At 48.5% G+C, this 17,613-nt stretch overlaps 1 protein-coding gene across 1 annotated transcript in view; it reads right to left on the reverse strand.

Moving 5' to 3' along the window:
• Nucleotides 1-5,077: 5,077 nt before the first annotated feature.
• INTS9 (integrator complex subunit 9) overlaps nucleotides 5,078-17,613 on the reverse strand; it is a 29,514-nt gene continuing 16,978 nt past the window's right edge. The window contains exons 9-17 of the mRNA XM_066594872.1: nucleotides 16,394-16,505; nucleotides 15,328-15,508; nucleotides 13,754-13,814; nucleotides 11,516-11,687; nucleotides 11,274-11,398; nucleotides 10,516-10,683; nucleotides 7,737-7,835; nucleotides 6,471-6,614; nucleotides 5,078-5,563 (exon numbers count right to left, since the gene is read on the reverse strand). Of these exons, the coding sequence (XP_066450969.1) occupies nucleotides 5,387-5,563; nucleotides 6,471-6,614; nucleotides 7,737-7,835; nucleotides 10,516-10,683; nucleotides 11,274-11,398; nucleotides 11,516-11,687; nucleotides 13,754-13,814; nucleotides 15,328-15,508; nucleotides 16,394-16,505 (1,239 nt within the window). The 3' untranslated portion in view covers nucleotides 5,078-5,386. The remainder of the gene's footprint in view (nucleotides 5,564-6,470; nucleotides 6,615-7,736; nucleotides 7,836-10,515; nucleotides 10,684-11,273; nucleotides 11,399-11,515; nucleotides 11,688-13,753; nucleotides 13,815-15,327; nucleotides 15,509-16,393; nucleotides 16,506-17,613) is intronic.

A 17,613-nucleotide genomic window follows, 5' to 3' on the forward strand; every position in this document is an offset into this window, starting at 1 on the left:
GAACGGCCGCTAGGTTATGTCAATAGAGAGGGGTGGGGGAGCAGGAGGAGCGAAATCTCCTGCAGCCTCCCCACTAAAAGCCAGCGATACTAGCTCCTGTGTAACAGCACACAAGCTAGCATGTGCGGGGACGAGTGTTGGGCATCGTTTACCCGACATTCGTCCCGCCCCAAATGGGCCTTAATCTGTTCTCACATAGCCCAGCCAACCGCGGTACAACGCGGCCATTGATTTCAATGGGGCTTCTGGCCTTTAAGTGCTGTGTCTCTAATGCCATGATTTCCGAGCGCCGTCTGCTCTATTTCCGTGCGTTTTAGCGCTTGTAACGCACCTCATCACAATGATGGGGTACATTAAGGAACACTGTGACATTGCGGTAAACCGCTGCGGCTTCGGACGTGGCGTTTTGTGAACGCATATGTGAGAGCAGCCCAAGGCCGAAAATGAGCTTCACCAAAAAGATCTCGAATCATTTCACATAACGGAGACATTTGTAGCAAACTCCCACCTGTGAGAAGCACGGCGGCCGGAGGGATCCCATCCTTCGTATGTTTCCATTCACTGACAGCAATCAGACTTCTTAAATTGAAACATAATCTATTAGATGTTGTTCTCACTTTCCTCCAGTGATTACACGCTCCTTCTAAGGCTACAATCACATGGGGGGAGCGCGATAAATCGCTCTTCTCAACGTTTGTTTTACTCGCACTCGTGTGAATGCAGCCGCAGGGTACGTCCCCACGGGGCCAAAAATGCCACAGCTGATTTCGGTAGATCCAGCGCTCCCCTCACTTTCCAATTCTTTGCTCTATCAGCGAAGCCTTTCACCGGGCGGTCTGTAGTGAGCGCAGCACCACTGGTCAGGTGATACTACTTTCGTATTACGTGACCAGCGGCGCTGCGCCCGCCGGCTGACTGTGCTGATACAACGCTCCTCTTCACCTCCCAATTCTTCGCGTTATCGAGTCAAAGCCCGCACCAGCGCGGAGGATTTTGACTCTGTTTTGGGAATGCTGCAGCATTTGATGCAGTATTTCTGCACCGTATGAACGTACCCTAAAAGCTACAAAGATGAAGAAAAAGCAGAAGAGATCCTTCCGTGTCCGTCCGCCCCCGCAGGCGCCTTCTTTATGACGCCTCGTAATTGCAAGTAGCGCGTTTCATTTCCCTTTGAGCGGGTGACAATTTATCTCCGTGCCGGCCCGGCAGGCTATGAGCGGCCATTACTTGTCCTCGGAAGATTACAGCCACCAGACTGAGGAATAAGAGCCGCACCGGTAATTATCCGCCCGGCAGCTCTTCTGGACGCTGTAATGGCCGCTCTATGTTGTTTATTGAGCTGCAGGAACAACGGGCATCAGGATCGTCTACAGATGTAGCATTCGTCATCTAGCGCTGATCTTACGCTCTAGTCACATCCAAAACTGCATTCAAAGTTCCACAGGTTGCAGAATCTTATAGCTCGTTGCTGCCCTCTGCTGGTTCAGTGTTGCATGCGCTGCTGTAGGATCAAGCAATTAAAGGGTACGTTCTCACGGGGTGGATATACTGCGGCATCCAAAACACAACCCAAATGCGCACCATGGCGGAGGATTTTGACTCAAAAATTAGCTGTTTATCCGCAGCACATTCTGCACCCAAAACAGTCAAAATCCGTAACCGATTTCCGCAGCTACAGCGCTCACCTCCCAATCCATCGCGCACCCGTCACCCTATAGTGATGTGGACGTGGCATCACCTGAGCAGCCGTGCCGCGTTCACCTGAAGACGCTGGGTGTCGGGTGAGCGGCTGCGCTGGTTGCATGCAGAATTAGCGCCGTTGATACACATTAGTGATGTTTTTCCTCGCTGTGATGCAATAAGGGGAAAAAAAAAAGAAAAATCGCTGCATGTCGTATTTTTCCGCGCCCCTCGCAACGCCTCATCCATTGATTTCAGTAGAACCTTAACCCCTTAAGGACCAGACACTTTTTAGGGATTTTACCCATGTGGCGGTTTTGCTGCTCCATTTTTTCCTTTAGCTACCAAAATTATTTTTGCTGCGTTATTTTTCCTGTGACATATTGGACTATTTTTTTAATATCTTTTTCACTGACTTTTTTTCCCCGTTTTTTAGTTTTATTGGGGGTAAAAAGCTAAAAAAAAAGATTTTTTTTAACATATAGTTTTTTTTTTAAATGTTTTATATTTACACTAAAATAAAGTATGTGAATGCGTTCCTCTATTTGTTTTGGACGTTTTGATATATAGTATGTATGGTTTTGGTTTATAGGGCGCATACGGCGACGGTTTTTGTTGGCGTCTGCTTTGTGTTATTCTCTTTCTTATGTATGTATTGTTGTTTTATTCTGTTATTTTGTTTTACTTATTTATGTAATTATGTTTTTTACTATCTGTGTCCTCCATGACGTCATACAAGACCTCTGGGGGACATTCACATATTTTTTTTTAAACTTTGACACTTTCCCACTGTAGCTGGGGCGTCCATAGTAACCCTAGTTATAGGGGAAAGCAACCTCTGTGGTGACATTAGTCACCTGCACAGCTGCCTGGGTCTAGTCTGACCCTCCAGCTCTGCAGTAGCAGGGAATCCCAGGAGGTCACATGACCCTCCGAGGCTCCCGTAGTGAAAGTCCATCTTATTTTCACTTTCACTTATATCGGGAAAGCAGAAGGCAGGAAGGGTTAAAAACCCCTCCTGCCTTCTGCTCCGGGTTATCAGCTGTCACTAACAGCTGATAACCCGTTCCTGCCTCTGACTGATTGCAGAGAGGCAGGAGACTTAAAGCACCACCGTATTTTTACTATTGGCGGTCCTCTAAGCCCAGGACCAGCCGCCGTATATATACAGTAGCTGGTCCTAAATGGGTTAAATACATTGCCTGTTTCTGTGATGTGGATGCCGGGTTCCCCAACAAGTTTGATGGGAACCACTTTCCATCTTCCATCACACAAGAGGATTGGAATTACACAGAAGGCAGGCGACGCGCATCTGCAGGTAACAAGTAGGCTGACGAGCGCCATATTGGGATGAGTTTTTGACCCGATATCGCGCTCACCCGTGTGAATGGAGCCTTTAAAAAAAATTTTAAAAAATCTATTTTCCCCAAAATTTGCGGACCGAAATCACCCATTAAAGCCTATCAGATCCGCAGCTGTACGAACATTCACTGCTTTTTACGAATGTTGCCAGAAGACGGTGGAAAGAAAAAGTTACGGAAGAAGAAAAACGAAACCGTGCGACACATAAAGGACGCGTGCAACACGCAGCGAAGAGTGCGTTTGTCAAGGACCGACCTTGCCCCTGCGCCCTTACGCCGGCGTCTTGTGTAAATCCTGCACAAGTGTGTTCGCCCCGACACATTCCCTCCTGACAATCTATACCTACTTTTCGCAAACATGGCGGTAAAAAGTTGCAAAATTTGTGTACAAGCCGGGCTCACGATACATTCTGCAGCATTTCTATGCCACAAACCGCCATAAAAAGGTCTGAATTTCCCCAGTATGTTCAGGGCTCAGATCAGCGGTTTAGAGCAGGAGGTCAATAAATATCATACATCTTGTCATTTGTATAGCAGGAAGCTTTCATTAATTACCACCCACCAAGCTGGGGGCTCATCTTACCGACCTCGGAAGGATGGAAGGCCGAGTCAACCTTGAGCCGGCTACCTGAACCACGCGGGGATTGAACCTTCAGGTCATGAGCGAGAGCTTAGGACTGCATTTCTGCTGCCATAGCACTCTGCACTACACACTCCCTGAACCCGAGTGCAAAGCAGCTTTGGATGTGACTGGAGTATAAAGCAAAGTATCTACCTGGGATTTTTAAAAGGGTTGCCCGGGACATTTTGGTTTTTTTTCTATTGGGGACCTCTTCTCAGCACAGGTCATTAATAGATGATCAGTGGGGGTCAGCCGCTCAGCCCCAACGATCAACTGATTACTGTCATTATGGAAAGAGCAGTCTTTCCACAGGGTATGGGACAACTTGCTGATCGGTGGAGGTCTCAGCACTTAGACACACCGATCCCAAAAACAGGGTCCTATTTCGCCCATCCTGTTAAATGTGGGATTACTGCACCCCCTACAGTGAGGAGGAGACTGAATGGAGTACTGGTTGCACAAGCGCGCTGACGCTCCATTTACTTTCTATGGGACTGCGGATATAGCAGAGTGGCACCCATTGAAATTAATGGAGCGCCGACTGTGTGTACTTGGCCAGCGCTCCATCCATTCTGACATGAGTGGGTGGGGAAGGCAACACTAGCAGTAACAGGCACACCAGACCCCTGTTCAAGACTGAGACCCCCGCGCCAATCAGCAAATTATTTCCAATTCTGTGAAAAGGGATTGTACCAAGGCTACAGGTTAAGGTCCACAATATCTCTTTATAGGGGGCAGGTCTCCAATATTCTGATACAGAGCTCCAAATCCTCTGCATAACCCCAGAATGGTATGATAATGTTATGTAGCCACTAGGGGGCACTCACTGCTTTATTCCATAGTTCAATGTATAAAGGTGTGTAGTGAGCTCCCCAAGCTTCTCACATCCCAATAATGCGCCCCCCTCTGGTAATGGGGTGAAATCTCTTCTCTGCGTCGTAGAGGCGTCTAGTGGCCAACAAACTCTACACAAGCGGAAGAGGAGGTCACTGCACACAAGGAGCCTCCGAGAGCCTCTTATAGGCTATAAACCTAACATTTCGTTAGTTGCTGATGACAAACTGACAGAATTACAGGTCCACAGCTGCTGAATCTCCTAGAAGTCACATGAGGAGCCTCTTTGGAACAGTCTTGCCTCTATATAGTACAAAGGGGACCCCCAATGGGCAGTTTGGGGGGAGCTCTATGTATAGCGTTACACCCGCACCCATCGTACATAGAGCCTCATTTCAAGGGCCGCACTGCTGACTTAAAGAAAATGATCTAATATAAACACTAATGGATCTTTCTAGGAGGACCGGATCCTGGCGGTCGCAATTTTGTATCAAAATCGTGGAAAGTGTCCATAGGAGATAATGTTAGGGCCGGACTCCGCACTAGGGGCCAACGATAAATACTTACTAGTCAACCAAAATTATAGAAATAACGTTATATTTCTCGTCTCCACAGAGAAGATAAAAAAAATTACACAAACTGAGTTAAAAATGTACACTTGCTGCCGGCGAGCGTGGATCTACCCGTGCTGCCGGCGAGCGCGGATCTACCGCGGAGATATATATGCTGCGCTCTTCTTACAGTCCACTTACAGCAGTAACCGCAGGACAATATGTGCCAACGCTTCACCCAGTCCGGAGGCGGCACAGGCTACTACTGACTCCAGTGCTATCACACCGCGCCCTCTGCTGGCCACTACAAGAAGTGCATCTGCTCCAGCTTATACCATCTAGAACTTCTGTAGGAACTTGAGGACCAGGTCCCGCAGCCGGGCTCTCAGCCGCTCGTCGTGTTCGCAGATTATGTGTGTGGAATCCTCTTCAAACTGGATGAGCGTGTCCGCCTCCTGGAGGTGCACGATGTGACCCTTGCTGGTGTCCTCAATCTTCACGTCAGAGAAACCGTGCTGAGTGCGAGAGAAAAACGGAACGATCACAGAACCGCGAGCGTTATACAGAAATACTCAATGACAGCGTGCTACCGAGCCGGGGTATCTAATCAGATCCCGTGAGATACTGTATCTATACCCATCATACGTGATACACCACTTTGTTATGAGTACTGTATCTAAGCCTATCATGTTTGTCTGTCATAGTATGTGTCAATTTGCCGTATCTAAGCCTATCCTGTGGTACTGTTTGTGGATATGGTGTATCTAATCCTATCCTTTCATGATGTGAGATACAGCCTGCTGAATTGTGTATCTAATCCCATCATGTGGGATATGGTCTGCATATGTGGCGTGTCTAATCCCATCCTTTGCGATACTGTCTGCTGAGCCATGTATCTAATCCTATCGTGTGGTACGGTGTACAGTTATGGTGTATCTATGTCTAGCCTGTGCAATACTGCCTACTCCTACTGAGCTGTTGCATCTATGTCTGGTGTATCTAAACCTACCATGTGAGATACAATCTTCAAGAACCCCACCGCTCAACATAGCCCATCATACAATCCTACTAAATGTAAGTATAAGCCTCAAATCCATCCTCTTCGCAGCACCTCCTGCGCCCCCATCGGTCTGCTTTACCTGTATGCCAGATAAAACCACTGCTGCCCACACAGATCACTAGGTGACACCCACTTAATGAGAGCTGTATACATCTGTATGCAGGGAGCTCCCCCTGGTGGTAGGTAAGTGCAGCTAGATGATAAGCATTCAGCTCTATGTCAGTGTCAGGAGTGCAGTCTGACCGCTATGGATTACGATGTCATCAGCGCAGAAGTTTTCACCTTTTAACCTCATTTACAGATTCTGGCTGTTTTAGGTTTGTGCTGCCCCTCTAACTGTAATATAGGCTTGTCTCCCTCACCTTCTCCAGAGTTTGGGTAAACTGTTCCACCGGGATGGAGCCGCTCAGTAGAGGCTTGAAGAGCTGCGTCTCTGGGTTGCTCTCCTCCGCTGCGCGTTTCCGCTTCTTGCTGGACTGCGCCGGCGCTGTGGGTTTAGGTGGCGGCTGAGAACAGAAACAGAAAGGTCCTTCCTTCAGTACAGGTCAGGGTCCAGCAGGGGGTACTATAAAATAACACAACTCCCCCCGTTCTCTCCTCTGATAGATCCCTTTTATCCAGAGAACTTCCTGGGTAGAACTCCATCCAGGGAGCTAGAGCTCCCCCATAACTGTGTCAACCAGTCCCTTCCCAATGAGTCCTGACCTACATATGTATGTGCCCAAATGTATACGGGTGCTGATTGTACACCCCTGGCTTCAGCCAAGTTCTACAGCAGAATGGGGCCAAACTGCCACTTTCGAAAGAAAGCAGAAATTTGAGAGAGGCAGATTAAAAGGGGTTTTCCAGACCAATCCTCAGGATAGCTCATCAATGTCTGATCATTGGCGGTCCGCCACTTGAAATCCTTACCTAGCAGTTGATCCCCAGGCTTGCTGCCAGTGCAGACAGCGCTGTCTACATTGCAGTGGCCCAGTTTGGTAATGCAGGCACAACTCCCACTGAATTCAATGCAATAGCAACCTGCACCGCTGCAGTGTTACCTGCTTCCAGTGCTGTCCACACTCATAGCGGCCCCGAGATCAACTGGTCGGTGGGGATCCTGAATGTTACACTACTGCTGATCAACGGTTTATTACCTACCATGGAAGTAAGTCATAAGTAGTAAGAGTCCCTTCAATTAAGAAGTTTCTCCCTCTTTGGTTTCTGTGTGGAGTTCCCCTTTAACCCCTTCATGCCCCAGGATATTTATATCATGAGGGCTCAGAGTTTGTATAGAGCAGGCCTGGGGGCAGATAGCACTCCATACACAGCGGGTGCTGGCCGTCTGACAGCTGATATCCGCCCGCAACAACTGCAATCAGTCTGAACGCAGATTATAAACGCAAACTCTTTAAATGCCACTGTCAGAATTGGGTATATGGTACATTAAATAGTACCACTGAAAAATACAACTCGCCACACAAACCCCTCAGACAGCGACGTTGATGGATAAATCAGTTAGGATTTTTGATAGTGGGGAGGAAAAATCATAAATGGGAGAGGTGCGTCATGAAGGGGTTAAGGCAATTGATACTTTGTATCCCAAAGGAATGCCAACATGGTCTGTTTTTGGCTCCATATCTCACCTGAAGAACATGCTTGTTGTCTTTGGTATAGAGGACTGCAGACACCGTTGCCAGAGATACTCCGGGCTTAATCTCCGTTGGCACCAGGCTCTCCGCGAGCTGGAGAGGGAGAAGGAATATAATGAGACCGACCAATCCCAGACGTACAAATACTGATCGTCAGCACCAATTACCCCCTAGAAGATCTCGGAGGGATGAAACCTTCTCTGTGATTGTAACGTTGTTATAAGTGATTCCAAAATCAGAGCAAAAGCATCATTTATTGTGGAGAACCGACCCCTTGTAGGGAGGCTCTAGTACCCTGTTGTACCGCCTCTAGCTTGGATACAAGATGTGATACAGGAAGCATGGAGGCTCTAGTACCCTGCTGTACTGCCTCTAGCTTGAATACAAGATGTGATACAGGGGGCATGGAGGCTCTAGTACCCTGTTGTACCACCGCTAGCTTGGATACAAGATGTGATACAGGCATGCATGGAGGCTCTAGTACCCTGTTGTACCACCTCTAGCTTGGATACAAGATGTGATACAGGTGGGCATGGAGGCTCTAGTACCCTGTTGTACTGCCTCTAGCTTGGATACAAGATGTGATACAGGGGGCATGGAGGCTCTAGTACCCTGTTGTACCACCGCTAGCTTGGATACAAGATGTGATACAGGCATGCATGGAGGCTCTAGTACCCTGTTGTACCACCTCTAGCTTGGATACAAGATGTGATACAGGGGGCATGGAGGCTCTAGTACCCTGTTGTACCGCCTCTAGCTTGGATACAAGATGTGATATGGGCAGGCATAGAGGCTCTAGTACCCTGTTGTACCACCTCTAGCTTGGATACAAGATGCGATACGGGCAGGCATGGAGGCTCTAGTACCCTGTTGTACTGCCTCTAGCTTGGATACAAGATGTGATACAGGGGGCATGGAGGCTCTAGTACCCTGTTGTACCACCGCTAGCTTGGATACAAGATGTGATACAGGCATGCATGGAGGCTCTAGTACCCTGTTGTACCACCTCTAGCTTGGATACAAGATGTGATACAGGTGGGCATGGAGGCTCTAGTACCCTGTTGTACTGCCTCTAGCTTGGATACAAGATGTGATACAGGGGGCATGGAGGCTCTAGTACCCTGTTGTACCACCGCTAGCTTGGATACAAGATGTGATACAGGCATGCATGGAGGCTCTAGTACCCTGTTGTACCACCTCTAGCTTGGATACAAGATGTGATACAGGTGGGCATGGAGGCTCTAGTACCCTGTTGTACTGCCTCTAGCTTGGATACAAGATGTGATACAGGGGGCATGGAGGCTCTAGTACCCTGTTGTACCACCGCTAGCTTGGATACAAGATGTGATATGGGCAGGCATAGAGGCTCTAGTACCCTGTTGTACCACCTCTAGCTTGGATACAAGATGTGATACAGGCAGGCATGGAGGCTCTAGTACCCTGTTGTACTGCCTCTAGCTTGGATACAAGATGTGATACAGGGGGCATGGAGGCTCTAGTACCCTGTTGTACCACCGCTAGCTTGGATACAAGATGTGATACAGGCATGCATGGAGGCTCTAGTACCCTGTTGTACCACCTCTAGCTTGGATACAAGATGTGATACAGGTGGGCATGGAGGCTCTAGTACCCTGTTGTACTGCCTCTAGCTTGGATACAAGATGTGATACAGGGGGCATGGAGGCTCTAGTACCCTGTTGTACCACCGCTAGCTTGGATACAAGATGTGATACAGGCATGCATGGAGGCTCTAGTACCCTGTTGTACCACCTCTAGCTTGGATACAAGATGTGATACAGGGGGCATGGAGGCTCTAGTACCCTGTTGTACCGCCTCTAGCTTGGATACAAGATGTGATATGGGCAGGCATAGAGGCTCTAGTACCCTGTTGTACCACCTCTAGCTTGGATACAAGATGTGATACGGGCAGGCATGGAGGCTCTAGTACCCTGTTGTACTGCCTCTAGCTTGGATACAAGATGTGATACAGGGGGCATGGAGGCTCTAGTACCATGTTGTACCACCTCTAGCTTGGATACAAGATGTGATATGGGCAGGCATGGAGGCTCTAGTACCCTGTTGTACTGCCTCTAGCTTGGATACAAGATGTGATATGGGCAGGCATGGAGGCTCTAGTACCCTGTTGTACTGCCTCTAGCTTGGATACAAGATGTGATACAGGTTGGTATGGAGGCTGTAGTACGCTGTTGTACCACCTCTAGCTTGGATACAAGATGTGATACGGGCAGGTATGGAGACTCTAGTATCCTGTTGTACCACCTCTAGCTTGGATACAAGATGTGATATGGGCGGGCATGGAGGCTCTAGTACCCTGTTGTACCACCTCTAGCTTGGATACAAGATGTGATACGGGCAGGAATGGAGGCTCTAGTACCCTGTTGTACCACCTCTAGCTTGGATACAAATGTGATACGGGCGGGAATGGGGGCTCTAATACCCTGTTGTACCACCTCTAGCTTGGATACAAGATGTGATACAGGCGGGCATGGAGGCTCTAGTACCCTGTTGTACTGCCTCTAGCTTGGATACAAGATGTGATACGGGTGGGCATGGAGGCTCTAGTAACCTGTTGTACCACCTTTAGTTTGGATACAAGATGTGATATGGGCAGGTATGGAGGCTCTAGAACCCTGTAGTACCACCTCTAGCTTGGATACAAGATATGATACGGGCGGTCATGCAGGCATACAGGATTTTTTTTTGGCCAAAGAGTATAGTTATACAGACCCTCTCTACCCATCATGCATCTCACCTCAGGCATGATTTCTATCTTCTCATAGCGCCTTTTGAAGGGCAAGGTCAGCACCTCCGCCCGGCGATAAGACATAGGAGGTGGCAGACAGTCGATCATGAGGTCGGCACGGTGGGACTGGGATGCTGGCGGCTGGGTGTATTGTTCAGGGCACACAACATGCAGCGGCTGCAGGAAGAAGACGGAAGTCAGGACCCCACTGGTAACAGTTTAACCCCTTATAGCCATGTCAGTGGAAAAATAAAAGCTTAAAATAATCTCTGGTCCTAATGGGGGTCTCCAGGACTTTTACTATTGATAACCTATCCTCAGGATCAGTTATCAGTAATTGATCAGTGGGAATCCACCAGTCGGGATCCCGACACGGCTGTCAGTGTGAACTGGAAGCAAATAGCACTGTCTGTACTGCAGCCCAGCTTTTAATGAATTCAATGAAAGCTGTACCTGTAGTACCGACCCAGGCCACTGTACGTGGAAAGCGCTATCTGCATGGAGAGCGGTAGACCCCAGCCGATCAACTATTGATGACCTATCCTGAGGATAGGCAAAAGTCCTGCAGAAGTTCTTTTAACCTCTAACACACTGCAACATAGTAGTTTTGTTGTGGGGAGCAGGTAGGTCGACACCATGGGAAAACTGAGTCGTAATAGTACAGCATGTTGCAGGAAATACCTGCTTACTGCAGTGTACTATTACAGTGCAGTGTAGGAAGGGGTTACATGCAAGTGAAAAATCTAAATATCACTTTAAAGCCTCACCTGGACTTCCTTGAGCAGCTTTGTCACCTGGATGAAATTGAGCCGTGTGTCGATGGGACAGTAGACGCATTTCATGGCCAGTGGCTGATATGGAGCCAGAGCGTCCAAGTAGGAGAAGTCCGGCTCTGAGAACCGTAGAAAGAGCGGATTACAAAGCAGGATCAGGAACGCACACAACGCAGCCGCGAATACACATCTAAGGTCCAGGATGGCTGGTAATGGTTCAAACTAGGCATACGTACCAGTGAAGATGATGGTGTTCAGGCTGGACTTCCCCCACAGCTCCATGAAATGGACAACATCTCCGAACCGCAGGGTGGGGTGACCGGTAAACACCACGCACGGCTGCTTGAAGTCGTTGCTGAAGTCGCCGTGGATGCTGGGATAGTGCTTCAGCTTGCTGGTCTGGATCAACTGGAAAAAAAGAAATAAGCTTAAAAGACCACAAGAAACAAGCCAAGTCCTGGATATGCGATTCTAGCAGTGTCCATAGGAGGCGCCCTACAGCCATACGAGGACAACAGACAAACCTACCGGAATCTACACTGAACGGCCACCTTATTAGAGCCCCCCGACTCCTGGCCGTCCGAAGCGTAGAAATTCATAGTAATGTAGGTTGATGAATATCAGCCCCTGCGGACAGGAAGCTTCTTGCGAGACGCTCAAATCTGAACCCCATTCCTTTTAAGGAGGTCATACACAAGGGAAATTTTTGATACAATGCAGGAAAAAAAAATTGCAGCATGTCTGTGTGAGATTAGCTTTTGTGATACAATTTGTGCTCTTTTATCCACTGGAGTCTTGCCTTTCTGTTCCGGCGCTGGAAAAGGTCATCTGCCCATCCGTGCTAAGGAATGGTGAGCTGTGCATTTGGACACGTTAGTTGGAGCACCAACGATGTATTCAGCTGCTCCTGACTGCAGCTCCTGTTCATCAGAACGATTCCTGACATCCTCCTCTGACCCCTTTCAGGGATGAGTTGTTTCCGTCCACAGGATCCCCTTTCACTGGATGTTTTTCCTCCATTCTCAGTATACTAACACTGTTACATGAGAAAACCCCACGCGGCCGGCAGTGACATACCGGCTAGTTTAGCACTGATGACCGGGCCTTATTGGAAGTCACTCAGATCGCTGGATTTTCCCATGTGGGGTCACACTGAAACTGATCCATGGAAAAACACTTGTCACATGATGTTATGCTACAGTCTGGGGATAACTTCAATACAAGGAAGAGCCAACTGTGGAAGGACCAGGGCGCTAATAAAGGGGTCATTCAGTGTATATTACCGTCTAGAATACAGAGGAGTCAAAAATCTGGAACCTCCCAGGGATGCTTAAAGGGGAACGGCAGAAGGAAAAACTGGGTTTGCCCTTGTTAATATACATTAGGACGACCCTATAGGTGCCCCATTTCATTATCTTCGACCTGCTCTCTTTTGTAAGCACTTATCAATACTTAGGTCGTCCCATGTAAAAGGGATCTTAGGGTCAGGTGCAGATGCCCAAGGGGTCATCCCATTGATCGCTGTTACTGTGCTTGTACATAGGAACGATCACTAATAGAGATGAGCGAGTATACGTGTTTCGAGTAATTACTCGATCGAGCACCGCGATTTTCGAGTACTTCCGTACTCGGGTGAAAAGATTCGGGGGGGGCCGGGGGGCGGGGGGAGGCAAGGCGGAGCGAGGGGTAGCAGCGGGGAACAGGGGGGAGCCCTCTCTCTCTCCCTCTCCCCCCCACTCCCCGCTGCAACCCCCCACTCACCCACGGCTCCCCCCGAATCTTTTCGCCCGAGTACGGAAGTACTCGAAAATCGCGGCGCTCGGGCGAAAAAGGGGCGTGACCGAGTAGGTTCGCTCATCTCTAATCACTAGTGAATGGATATGGAGTGGCCAGGGATCGTTCCAGCCACCCGCCTCCATTCACAGTAAACATGCAGTCGTTCGGAAGTGATACTGTCCGTTTACACGGGCCGATCCGTCGATCGGTTTTCGACAGGCAGAAACTGAACTGCGGATGAGACACGAGCAAATCCTCGTTAGTGGTTCAGTCGGGCGTGTATTTACACTGAACGACAGTCGATCAGATGCCTGCATTTGTGTAAAAGGGCCCCAAGAGATGACGAGGTCTGCAGCTGATATTAGGTCTATGCTGTGGATGACATATAAGACCATCACCCTAAGTGAATAGCTATATAGATAGATATATACACACACACACATGTATGTATCTAGATATATATCCTGGTTTCAATGGAGGGGGTACACGCATCTATGATAGGTTTCGATAACACCCATTCGTTTCTATGGCGAGGGATTGAGTATACCATCTGAAGCTGGTGTCCAGGAGGAGCCTCTACGGGGTCAGTGGATGGTTATTACAGGTGTATAGATTGCTTTACTTTACATCTTCCAGAAACATTTAGGATATAACCACACTTTAGAGCAACAGCCCCCCCCCCCCCTACACGTTCTTACCTCGGCGTGGGGGAATGGCGGTTCGGGGAGGTAGACCTTAGTCTGCTTGTTGTGACACAGCCTGAAGAAGAAGAAGGAAAGAAAACTCACCACACTGGTGTCTGCTGCCATCTTGTGGCCAAGAAGGTCAGTGCAATCGACTTGCCTTGCACATCCTATGATGCTCTTAGACGATGTTCATAGACACATGCTACGATACTACTGGAGCATGGAGTCTGCAGGAGCGAACATTCTAATGACAAGTATTGTGCACAGTTTGTGTTTTTTTCAGCGGATTAGCCCCGTCGAGGCCAAAATGTGGACCCTAATGCTAATCTTGGGAGCCAGAAGTCCAGGGAGCCTTGTCAAGGAATGAGACACTAGATGCAACATGTTTAATTGCTTGGACTACTTTGACCTTGAAGGGATATTCCCATCTCAGCAAGTTATCCCCTATTCATAGGACAGAGTATAACATGCTGATTGATGGAGGCCTGATCACTTGGTTTAACCTGCTTGGACTACTTTGACCTTAAAGGGATATTCCCAGCAAGGTATTCCCTATTTCTAGGACAGAGTATAACATGCTGATTGATGGACGTCCAATCACTTGGAACCCCACTAATCCCCAGATTTCGTCCCCAGCGTGTCTCAACGTTCTGCAGCGGATGCCACACGTGTGCCTTCACTCTATTTACTGCAGTAGAGCCACTAGAGATGAATTCACGCACTGCGGTGGTCCCACTAAAGTGATTGGGGCAGAGGTGCGCATGCACGGCCATCGCTGCCAGAACAAGATGTGCTGGAGACAAAATCTTGAGATCGAGGAGGTGGTTGGACCCCCCACTGGTCAGCAAGTTATCTCCTGTCCGCTTGATAGGGGAGAGAATACCCCCTTTTGTTGCCAGCAGTAGACACCCAAAATATTGTGAAATGGTCACCCAGCAGCGAAGCCTCCATCGCTGATTTGCTGTTTTACACTGGGATGAGTGGCGCAGTCTGCACTGTTTCCAGTTCAAAACTGATTTTTTTTTTTACATTGTAGTCAATGGGAGTCTGAAAAAAAAAAGGAAATTAATCCAACTGACAGTGCGGAATAGAGGGCTAAATTGTGAATGTGAGGCAGCGCAATCACTGCAATGTACCGATATATAGACAAGAAGTTATCCCTGAGGTACATATGCTGGTGTAGGAAGGGGTTAAAAGGAGTTGTCCGGAGCCTTTACTACTAATGACCTATCCTCACGATAGTACATCAATAGCTGATCAGTGGGGATCCTCACCATGCGATCCCCAGGTCCACTGTCAATAGAAACAGTGCTGGAAGCAGATAGCGCTGTCCATATTGCAGTGGCCCAGTGTGGTACTGCAGGCACAACTCCCATTGAATTCAAAGCGGGCTGCTGCAATGTGGACAGAGCTATCCCCTTCCAGTGCTCTCTATAGGTCCAGGAATTAGCTGATTGGCAGGGATCCCGACCTGCTGACCCCTACCGATCAACTACTGAGAAGTCATAAATAGTAAATGTGAGAAGAGAACTCCTTAAACATCACGGTGCCAGAACTTGAACGCCGCTGATCATTCTCTAACATACCACTCGGCGAAGATCTGGGAGAACTCCAAGGAGCTGTTGGCCACGGGAGAGATGAAGTAGAAGGGGACGCTGGAGAGTCCGGCAGAGTCGATGTACTGATACAGACACTCCAGGAGGTCGTAGATGACGCCAGAGGGATAACACGGCACCAGCACGTTCCCTCCGTTACGTATCGTCATTGCTGTGGAGAAAAACTGCACGATGAAGAATACAACTTCCTAGCATACTTCGTATTGCAGGTCTTCGCCATATTTAAGAGGTCTGCTTGCTGAGAGTGAATATGAACATTCTTGCTTTAAGGCTCATGTCCAGGGTGTATCAGATTCTGCATTCAGGAGCTTGCAGCGGAATCTGACCCTGCCCGGGGCTGAGGACACTGCTTACCCGTCCGGGTCCTTTATTTTCTTCACTGCGGATGTATGCGGAAGCGCCGGACGGCACACCATTGCACGTGTGCCGTGGAGGGTATTTTTTTTCTAAAGCTTTTTTAAACTCCTGCTTTCCTGAGGAAATGTACCCATGAAAAAGAAAGAGGATGCGGTCGCCAGCTGGGCACAGGGCCGGATTCTGCTGCGAGCTGCTTCATGCCACATCCGACCCGTTCCTTTGCAGGCGGCCTTACACAGGTCAGTTATTGCCCGAATTATTGTTGAAAACAGTGATTTTTGTCCATAGTCGTCCCACATACACAGGGCCACCGGCAGGGCAGGGAGCGAGAATTTGCTCACTTGTCGGAGTCGCTTGGATTTGAGCTCATCTAAGAACTTAGATGATCTAAGTACCGGCCGTGTAAACAGGCAGCCATTCATCTATGATTGACTGCTGGTTTGCAGTGAATGGAGGTTGGCGGCTGCAAGAGGCATTTGGCACAATCCGCCTCTATTCACTGAACGGCTACTGCTCCGGTGTGAAAGCACAGGAGTGATAGTCATTAGGACAGCTGTCGGTAACTTACGTCGTCCTGTGTAAAGGTACCCCAACACTGCAGACGGCAGGTAAGGGTGACCAGGACTGAACCCCCTAAGTCAGCACAAATCCTTATTTTGGCTCCAGCTTAGTAACTTACCCAGATTACTGCAGAACTCGCCCACCATTCCATCAGGATTGGCAGTGGGAATTTGGGTGAGACCGGTCAGGATGAGGACATCGCTGTTCTTCAGAGATGTCTGGTCCATGGGCTAAGAGAAGGGGAAAGCAGAACTGATGTAAACAGCCACAACAAAGCAGTGAAGCCTGCAGGTAGGTAATGGCTTTACAGTCACATATAGAGCTGGGCGCTGCGCATGGCAAGCGCAAGATATAAATGAGGTCATAGAATAATAATTTATATAGCGCCAGAACTTTCCACAGAATTTTACAAATCAGAGGGAACATGTACTGATAGGATCACACATTACATATTAGAACAATAAGTGTGATGGTCCTGTTCACAAGAGCTTACGATCTACGAGGAAATAGGGGCGATGGTCCTGCTCACAGGAGCTTACAAATCTATGAGGAGATAGGGGCGAGAGTCCTGCTCACAAGAGCTTACGATCTACAAGAAAATAGGGGTGAGGGTCCTGCTCACAAGAGCTTACGATCTACAAGAAAATAGGGGTGAGGGTCCTGCTCACAAGAGCTTACAATCTAGGGAGGAAATAGAGCTTGCAATCTATGAGGAGATAGGGGTGAGGGTCCTGCTCACAAGAGTTTACAATCTATGGGGAGATAGGGGTGAGGGTCCTGCTCACAAGAGCTTATAATCTATGAGGAGATAGGGGAGAGGGCCCTGCTCACAAGATCTTACAATCTATGAGGAGATAGGGGCGAGGGCCCTGCTTACAAGAGCTTACGGTCTATGAGAAGATAGGGGTGACACAAGAGGTAGCAGTCAGTGCTTGTTCTGTACAATGGTCCAGCCATCTATTATAAATAGAGTAATATTCATAAAGCTGTACGATCCGCTCACCAACTGCTGGCTGTGTATATGGGGATATGAGGTGTACTGTATGTAAGGGACATAGTGGGAAGAAGATTCTGAGGGGGAAATGAAGGGGCGTTAAGTTACGAAATGTGGTAGCCCCAACGAAGAGATGCATTTTAGGGCTCACTTAAAACTGTGAATATTGGGGATTAACCTGATGGTTTGGGTAGTGCATTCCAGAGAACTGATGCAGCTCTGGAGAAGTCTTGGAAACAGGAGGAGGAGTTTTCCCATTATGGAGGATGTTAGTCCAAGATCACTGGTAAAACAGAAAGCACCGGCAGGTTGGCAGACAGAGGTGAGGGGGGAAGATGTAGAAT

Source organism: Eleutherodactylus coqui, chromosome 1 (assembly GCF_035609145.1).
Source record: "Eleutherodactylus coqui strain aEleCoq1 chromosome 1, aEleCoq1.hap1, whole genome shotgun sequence".
NCBI classification, from domain to species: domain Eukaryota; kingdom Metazoa; phylum Chordata; class Amphibia; order Anura; family Eleutherodactylidae; genus Eleutherodactylus; species Eleutherodactylus coqui.